General features: G+C 34.5%; 2 protein-coding genes across 2 annotated transcripts; both read right to left on the bottom strand.

Moving 5' to 3' along the window:
• Nucleotides 1–1,015: 1,015 nt before the first annotated feature.
• Nucleotides 1,016–2,672, bottom strand: LOC104814168 (non-specific lipid-transfer protein-like 1). Its single transcript, XM_010542067.2, has 4 exons — nucleotides 2,361–2,672; nucleotides 2,228–2,288; nucleotides 1,565–1,667; nucleotides 1,016–1,351 (listed from the first exon to the last, which is right to left on the bottom strand). Exons 1-4 carry the CDS (start codon nucleotides 2,481–2,483, stop codon nucleotides 1,270–1,272), a joined length of 369 nt encoding a protein of 122 aa, XP_010540369.1. The 5' UTR covers nucleotides 2,484–2,672; the 3' UTR covers nucleotides 1,016–1,269.
• A 147-nt stretch (nucleotides 2,673–2,819) lies between these two features.
• Nucleotides 2,820–6,367, bottom strand: LOC104814167. Its single transcript, XM_010542065.2, has 5 exons — nucleotides 6,206–6,367; nucleotides 3,952–4,152; nucleotides 3,569–3,830; nucleotides 3,360–3,466; nucleotides 2,820–3,246 (listed from the first exon to the last, which is right to left on the bottom strand). Exons 1-5 carry the CDS (start codon nucleotides 6,317–6,319, stop codon nucleotides 3,202–3,204), a joined length of 729 nt encoding a protein of 242 aa, XP_010540367.1. The 5' UTR covers nucleotides 6,320–6,367; the 3' UTR covers nucleotides 2,820–3,201.
• Between the last annotated feature and the right edge of the window lie 2,253 nt (nucleotides 6,368–8,620).

Genomic DNA, 8,620 nt, shown 5'->3' with positions numbered 1-8,620 from the left:
CCCCCCCCCCCCGCCACTCGTCAGGCGACTCTCTCCGGCGAGAATCGCCCACGTGTCACGGCGGAGGCTGTATTTTTCAACAGAGGTGCGTCGTCGGAGAAGAAATCCTCCGCCTCAGCAGCGCGGCCTTCAGTTCATCTAAAACAACGGCCGTGTCTTCTTCTTCGTCATCCGAAGGACAGAGAGGACAAATTGGAAAAGGATGTGAACCGTTGGATTCGAGAGGTGCTTGCATCTGGATCGTCCGTTTCAGATGACGTTTTTTCACCTATCAACCAAATGGTATTTCGGTTCGGTTGAGCCGAACGATTCCAGCTTTTGAACCGGATTAAATTAACCGAAATCAACCGGTTCTGTTTAGTTTTCTTAACTCCCATCACAATTTCACAAATGGCTACGAGTGAAAATGCTCGAGGCATTTGCGAGAGATCGATCAAACTGTATAGGTGCCATTTTATAAAATAATAACAATTTCATAAATACACCAATCTCTAAATAACATTTATTTTTATAATTTGGGATCAATCCATTCAAGATCTATAAAATCCATGCTCGTATCCGACGATTGAATATCTTACCATACCCGATATCATGTCTCTGTAGCGTGGATTGGATGGAGTATCGAAGATCGAATACTTTTAAATTCAATTTAGCCCCGATTCGTTTTTTGGCGAACCGAAAAATATTTGACATTCGTTTTACATCATGAACCAAACGAATCGATTCGTAAATCAAACATCGATTTATGAACTAATTAAAATTTTTTGAAATTTTGCTAATCATGTATGTAATAGATTATAATAAATTAAGTATTTCAAAATAAGATTAGGAAGAGATTATAAAAAATATATGAAATATCATAAAATGATATTTAAAAATATTAAAAAGTAAAAAATCCTGATTCCCGAGTGGACTCGAGAACTCGTCGATATGGATCGTTTGACCTCTCTTTTTTCCTTCAAATTTGAATTTACTGAACCCAAACTAGCGATCGGACTCATTTTGAGATCATCCGTAGTTGCAGCCATGCCTCAGTGCAGAGGATCATGAATCTTTATTCCGACAGAGAATAATAATAAAATTGTAAAACAATTATTTCTGGAATTGTCTACTAAGTATATTCCCCATCACTCTTAAATCCACCAGATTGGGTTTGAAAACTAAAGCCTTGTTCTTGTTGTTTGTGTGCTTCAAAACTCATAAACTTCCACCCTTTTCAGGCAACGTTGAACCATGTCTAGGGTTTCCAAGTTCCTGATCTTTTTCTGTTCACAACTTCGACGGCTTCGGGAAGATGTCTGGCGTGAATTTCTGCGCGGCGCTGAGGCTGCCCTTGATCTTCATCGCCCCCCTGCCACATTGTCGTAACGGATTAAGGTCATAAACGAAAACCGTCCGATGGATTTTCGAGATTTTGATTTCAGAAACATGAGAGAACACGAATCACACTACATATCTTCAGTCCTATAGCCAGAGACAGTCAAAAGGAAGTAAAATCTGCCGAAAACGCTGAACTGAAACACAAAAATATGTCACAGATCGAAAGATTTATAGAGGTAAGCACCTGATGAAAGCAATCTGGGGATTCATCTTTCCAGTTGCGACCTTGACAAAGTCATCATCCTTAAAGGAAAAGGTAGCATCGACCTTTCCTCCTCCGTATTTTCCTACCGCAGAATACATATATAAATATTCATCAGTGAAAGGAAACCAGAATGGTTCCTGAAAGGCGTTGAATTCCCCCAAAAGCTTGGAACTTTTTTTCCATGGATTTACTTTTTTGGGGACACCTTTAAGAAACCACAGCAGAATCATGAGTTTGAGTATAAAACTTCACAGCAGACTTTCCACTGATATGAACAAGACATGCTGGACAATTTTCCGGATTTCATGACATTCAATCAGAACATTCTGATATCAACATTCAAACCAGAAATTATACGATTCAGGAAAATTTGTTGTGCCAATACATTAGGGAGGAATGCGGAAAATTGTACTCTTTCCCAGCCATTATTCACTTCTGAGATCATACACCAAACTGAGGATTCTACACAATAATGGCAAAGAGTTGTGCAAATACATTAGGGAGGAATGCGAAAAATTGTCCTCTTCCCCAGCCATTATTCACTTCTGAGATCATACACCAAACTGAGGATTCTACACAATAATGGCAAAGAACAAACAAACCCAGAAGAAAAAAAACGAGAGAGAGAGGGGGGAGCAAAACCTTTGGTGACTTCGCCTTTCTTGAGATCGACGATGAAAGTAACCTCATCGAACCCTAATTTCTGAAATTCAAGCCAAAAACAGAATCAAACAGATCAGAACACAACAAGCAAGCATAGAGAAGGAAGAAGAACCTTGGGAGCGATGTTGATTTGGTAGACGAGTCCGATCTTGTTTGTGAGTTCTTTGCCGGCGTCGGTGGAGAGATGATCCTTCATCATGTCCATAATAGCTTCCGTTTTCAGCTTACTCGCCATTTTCCGAAATTAATCAAAGAAATTGCGTAGACACTGTAGCTATGAATTCCTTCTGGCTCCGGACTCCGGAGAAACGGAGACTAAATTAAATAATCTACGAGGGGAGATGACGTCATCGATCAGCGCGATGGATGGCACATTTCCCAATGTTCTTTTTTATGTGTTTTCATTAAAAAATATATATACACAATTCTTAGTTTATCCGCTAATTTATGAAAAATAATTTTTGATGTATTAAAATTTTGCATGATAATTTTTCCCTGTCAAATTTTATTTGATATTTTATGTATGTTAAATTTAGAATACATATTTTAAACGACAGTAAACGCTAATCTATGAAAAACTTAAAATCATATTTTATTTTTGAATGATAATTTTTCCCAGAAAAAAATAAATTGTACCAAAATACGAAACTCTGATTCTAACATCTACATTACCAACGCGTAATCTCAACCATCTTTGTGTTCTTCCTTGGCCTTCTCAACCATCATATGCTGCTTCATTGCTCCGTTAGGATTCGTTAAGACAGCCTTTATTTGGGAACCAAATAACATGTAATCGTAAACGATTTGAATTCGAACCCTAGGGTTCATATGTAACCGAGAAATTCGCCTAGAGGGACATTGCAGTTGGGCACTTTGCGTAAAAAAAAATAAATTATTTACATACAAAGATGTCCTTGCCTCGGCTCCATTACCATCGCGGATACGAGGCTTTTTCACGTGTTTATCGAGTTTCTCGGAGCTTTTCCGTATGGAACGACCTAGACGAGGAAAGAGGAGATAGAAAAACCCAGGAATCAAGCTTCGCGTATGTATGTATATACACACACACGCACAATCATGGCATTGAGCAATGATGTTACACGTTATTTACCTGATCATTACTCGAAGATTCGATTATTCCTATCTTCATCTTCTTTGAGGTGCTCGGTTTTTCTTTGTCGTTATCTTCTTCGTCAACAAAGTTCTGGTCTGATACTTCTGCTTAAACCCATCAGGAAAGAGCGTACAACATTTCCGAAATTTCAGTTTTTCAATAACCATTACAAAAAAAAAAAACACACGTGTAGAAGCAATAGCTACCTTCTCTATCGTTGATTTGGCCCCGGTAGTGACCCGAACTGACCTGCTTCGAAGTAGAAGCTGATCCAGAACTGCATATGACTATATCCTTCTTCCCATTTGGGCAGACCACTCGGCTTTCGGGAACAGAACTACCTTCGAGCATAGGCCAATCCAGGCTTTGGCCTTCTGCTAAAGGTCTGAAGTGACAAGGGTCACTTCCGTTAAAGCAATACTCGGATTGGTTAACATCCATCCTCTGCCAGAAACCGGCACGATGAACCTTGAACAAGGGACGATACGAGAAAGAATGGCGATAAACACAGAATTCTAAAATAAGCCAAAACCACAAGATCTAACAAGCGATCAGACACCATGTAAAAGAGTATCTATTTGTTTCAGACCTGATCTTGAGAAGGATTTCCACCGCGGCAAGGTCGTCTGGAAGATCCTATGCCTATCGCATTCTTCTCGTTACAATGCGAACCAAGATTTCCGAGGGAATTATACAAATGATGTACGAACGAGGCCTCCATGGATTTAAGATACAAACTGTGCTTCTCATCGGTCCATTCTGTTGAACCCTTCTCTTTTCCAGCAGAGTACTGCAACATGTAAGAACACTCATTCAAATCTCAAACGCATGTCACCAATGTCACAAAAGGTATCTAATAAAACAAGCATTTTGCAGAAATTATAAAGAAATAATGGTAACCATATGGGCATTTGGTGTCTTGGTTTCATTGCTTGATCACATATGCAGTAAATTGTACATGAAGTTCATGAACATGAAGAGTTATCTCACATTCACAAGATAATCGCTCTGTAGATTGAAACATTTTAACTCATAATTATGAAAAAACTTAATACTGGTGATAAAGTTGAGGTAAACTACCAGCAGGGGTGTAAATTGGGGGGGCCAGACCGGGTTCAATTCAGGTCTATATTTTTTCGGGTCGGGCCGGCCCATCCATTTATTTTTCGGGTCTATCATAGATGGCCCGGAACCCGATTCTAAAAGGCTTCGGACGGGTTCGGACTGGACTTCGAATTTTTTTATTAAATAAAATATTTTTTGTGATAATAATAATAATGATAATAAATAATAATAATAATAATAATAAGGGATAATTCCATTTAAAACCCTGTACTTTTCTCTCGTCTCAATTTAAACCCTGTACTTTTTTTTGATCCAAAAAAACATTGTACTTTTAAAAATTGGCAATTAAAACTCTATACTTTTAAAAATTAGCAAATAAAACCCTGAACGAAAAACAATATTATTTAATGCTGACATGGTATCCTAGTCATCTGCCACATCATCAATCCCTAATATTTAATAATATTAATTAATATAAAATAAAAATAAAATAATAAAAATAAAATTTTAAAAATTATATATATTCATAAAATTATACACATATATAAACATGTTTATAAAAATTTTAAAATTATATACATATATAAATATATTTATATATACACCTAAAAAACATTATATATATATGTATATTTTTAGGAAAAAAAATCATATATCACACATACATAAAACATATTTATATATATATCTATATAATACATACATATATATACGTATATATAAATATGTTTTATATGTATGTGTGATATATACATGCTTTTCTAAAAATCATATATATATGTGACATATGCATGATTTTTAGAAAAAAATACATATACGACATATGCATATAAAACATATATATATATATATGTAGTATATATATATATGTAGTATATATATATGTGTATATATATAAATATGTTTATATATGTGTATATATGTATATCATTTCATTATATATGTATGTGTATAATTTTTAAAATTTTATTTTTATTTTTATTATTTTATTTTTATTTTATATTAATTAATATTATTAAATATTAGGGATTGATGATGTGGCAGATGACTAGGATGCCATGTCAGCATTAAATAATATATTTTTTCGTTCAGGGTTTTATTTGCCAATTTTTTAAAGTATAGAGTTTTAATTGTCAATTTTTAAAAGTACAATGTTTTTTTGGATAAAAAAAAAGTATAGGGTTTAAATTGCGACGAGAAAAAAAGTATAGGGTAATGGAATTATCCCTAATAATAATATAAACATTCAACGAAATAAAAATAAAATTGAAAAAATTATTCAATTGATCAATTATCTTACATATCCGATAAGAATAGATAATTTTTTTTATCCACGCCGACTACAATTGAAACTGCATTGAATCACCGAGATGGACCCAAATTGGAAAGAAATACATAAAGACATTTATAGAGAGATTCTCCTGATAATCTAATAACACCACGAGAGCCTAATCCAGGATCAAAGGGATTAGCCAAGTTTAATGATGAAGGATCAATTTACGTCGTATTTTAACTAAGAATGATCCGAGAAAATCGACCAAACAGAAATCAACGAGCTTCTTCGTACACAGAAAATCTGGTGGTCGAGCACCTACAGTTATAAGCTTTTAAGAACATACATTCCGCAGAGCAAATAATTCTAAAGAGCCTAGAAAACAGAGCATCTCCATTAACGGAAGATAACAAGCGAAAATCGGAAAATTTCAGATCGCAATCACGAAAACCGCTGATTTCACGGAGGAATGCAAGAAAAACGAATCAGAAGATGAAATCCATACCATGGACGACGTCGTCTCTTCTTCCTCCGAAGAAAACTCGGCGGACTCGCTCCAAGTCAACTCGGACGAGTCGAAGCTCGCCCGGCTAAAGCTTCGTCTGTATCCGGGAACCATTGTCTCTGACTTGTGAACAGCGAAAGAGACGGAGAGAGAAAAAATATCGAGAGAGGGAAGGGAGGAGAGAATATTTAAGAGAGGCCTCGACCACAGTTGTCGCCGCTTTTACACGTGGCAAGTAAATTTGACGGGATGGGCGCTCCAGATATTTTTGTTGAACAGAAAATATCTCCTTCCGTCCACTCATGTTTTCGTCATTCTCTTTTGTAATATAGGCTAGATATTTTTTTGGGGTTTTTTAGTTTTAGGTTTTAGATTTTTTTATTAGTTTTTAGTTTTAAATATTTGATTTTTTAATATTAAATTTTTTATAAATATTTAATATAACAACAATATATCATTTTAATACTAAAATTTGAAGAACATATTTTAAATATAAATTTTATTTTTTAGATTAGAAAATATTTTATAAAGAAATTATGATAAAAAAAATATAAAATCATGCTATAAATGGATAACCTCCAAAATCTCATCCATTTAACATCATATATATATATATATTCAGTTTCGAATGTATTTGAATTTATTTTATTTAAAATTATTAATTTTTAAAATTTTATTTTAATTTAGTTTTTCAATAATTTTTATGTTTGATGTATTTCTACTTTTGTTGTAACATCATTTGATGATGTTAAAGAATATTAATATTGTAATAGTTATATCTTTTTATGATGTTTGTTATATTACAATGATTAAGATCTTGTGTTTGATTTCCTATGGATATTTTTGGGAGTCTAAATTTATTTTTGTCTTCACATTGAATTGGATGAATATATTCTCCACTAACAAAAGAACACTTTTTACACGAAATGAGAACAATGACTCGATATTTTCTATATTTTGATGATATAAGCATGTAGTTTTCCTGCGTTTTTACTAACAAATTCGTAATTCGTTTGCATATTTTTTGTATTAAAAATTTAAAATGTTATTTTCATTTATTAGTTTATTTCATCCAAAATGATATATCGATTTTAAAATATGGAAGATTTATATTCCAACTTTAAAATAATAATAATAATAATCTTAGTTACTAGCCTTTTTTATTTTAATCAAAGTAATTGAAACAACTTATATATACGCAAGAAAAATGGAATATGCATAAATATATCATACTCTAATATATATTCCACATATTTACTTATGCACCAAAAATCTAAAGTAACTTTAAAGTGAAGAGAACCCAACTCCAAGTCTCTCCGAGTCACATCTTCAATTACTTGCACTTTTTGTACTTTGGTTATGTTTTATAGTTGTGTATGTTATCTTTTGTGAGCTCCGACCGACGAAATTGCTATAAGAATGCGATATAAAGTTTGAATCTAATTATATTATCTATAATTTATTATTTTATTCAATTATTATCTGTTGATAAAATAATACATTTGAAGATTTTAAACAAATGTGCGGCAACTTGAAGACTTGGACGGACACCAATGCAAATGTACGCCTAAGTTAATCAAGTCTACACATCAGCTAGCTATTTGGGTTCGGTTCTTTCGATTTAAAAAAATATATATATTAATTAGTTATTATTTCATATTTGGTTTTGGTTCGATTCGATTTGTATTAAGAAAATTTTAGATTTTTTTAACAAATTTTCAATTTTCAAGGTTTTTAGAAATTCGATTCGGTTAGGTTCAATTTAGTTCCGAAAAATTCTGATCAAACGAAAAGGTCGTACGAAGGAAAAACGTTGGATATTACATCCCATCTTAAGCCGCAGCCATTCGCTGTTCTCAATCACAGATCGGAGGAAGGACGGCTGGCAAACATCATACCTAAGACTTCTCGTGAGAAGATTCTGCCAACAGAGGAACATTAGGGACTGCTCAAAGCGCGTATATACATGGCGAGTATGCCACCAAATCAGACCATGAAGTAGTGATGCAAACATCTCGTCCGGGCGGCACCGACAACACACTAAGAACCACCGGTCTGAAACGATTCCGACGACCACGACAAACCCGTGGTTCGACGAAGTACAAGAACGAGAAAGAACAACCGAGAAAACGCATAAACCAAGGTTAGAAGGACACTACCTGAGCTCCACCACCGATTCCAACCTGAATCCCGTCGAGTTCCGCCTCCAATCTTCCTCTCAGCGCACTCTCTCTTCTCTCTCTCTCCTTGTTGTTTTAACCAAAACTAGGGATGTAAAACGGGCTGGCCCGACCCAGCCCAACTCGGCCCGTTCTGATCTGAAAAAAATTTAGCCCAACCCAACTCGACCCGTTTTTTAGCGAACCATAAATATATCAGCTTAACCCATACCGTCTTAACAGCGAGCCAAACGAG

Source organism: Tarenaya hassleriana, unplaced genomic scaffold (assembly GCF_000463585.1).
Source record: "Tarenaya hassleriana unplaced genomic scaffold, ASM46358v1 Cleome21, whole genome shotgun sequence".
NCBI classification, from domain to species: domain Eukaryota; kingdom Viridiplantae; phylum Streptophyta; class Magnoliopsida; order Brassicales; family Cleomaceae; genus Tarenaya; species Tarenaya hassleriana.
The sequence above is the reverse complement of the archived record's forward strand: the minus strand, read 5'-3'. Positions and strand labels throughout refer to the sequence as shown.

Excerpts from the sequence above, each read along its gene's own strand:
- LOC104814168 (XM_010542067.2), bottom strand. The coding sequence starts at position 2,483 with ATGGCGAGTAAGCTGAAAACGGAAGCTATTATGGACATGATGAAGGAT. Across the intron at positions 2,289-2,360 it reads AAATCAACATCGCTCCCAAG|AAATTAGGGTTCGATGAGGT; the intron begins GTTCTTCTTCCT and ends CTTGAATTTCAG. Across the intron at positions 1,668-2,227 it reads GAAAGGCGAAGTCACCAAAG|GAAAATACGGAGGAGGAAAG; the intron begins GTTTTGCTCCCC and ends ATTCTGCGGTAG.
- LOC104814167 (XM_010542065.2), bottom strand. The coding sequence starts at position 6,319 with ATGGTTCCCGGATACAGACGAAGCTTTAGCCGGGCGAGCTTCGACTCG. Across the intron at positions 4,153-6,205 it reads AAGAGACGACGTCGTCCATG|TACTCTGCTGGAAAAGAGAA; the intron begins GTATGGATTTCA and ends TACATGTTGCAG. Across the intron at positions 3,467-3,568 it reads CCAAATCAACGATAGAGAAG|AAGTATCAGACCAGAACTTT; the intron begins GTAGCTATTGCT and ends GGGTTTAAGCAG.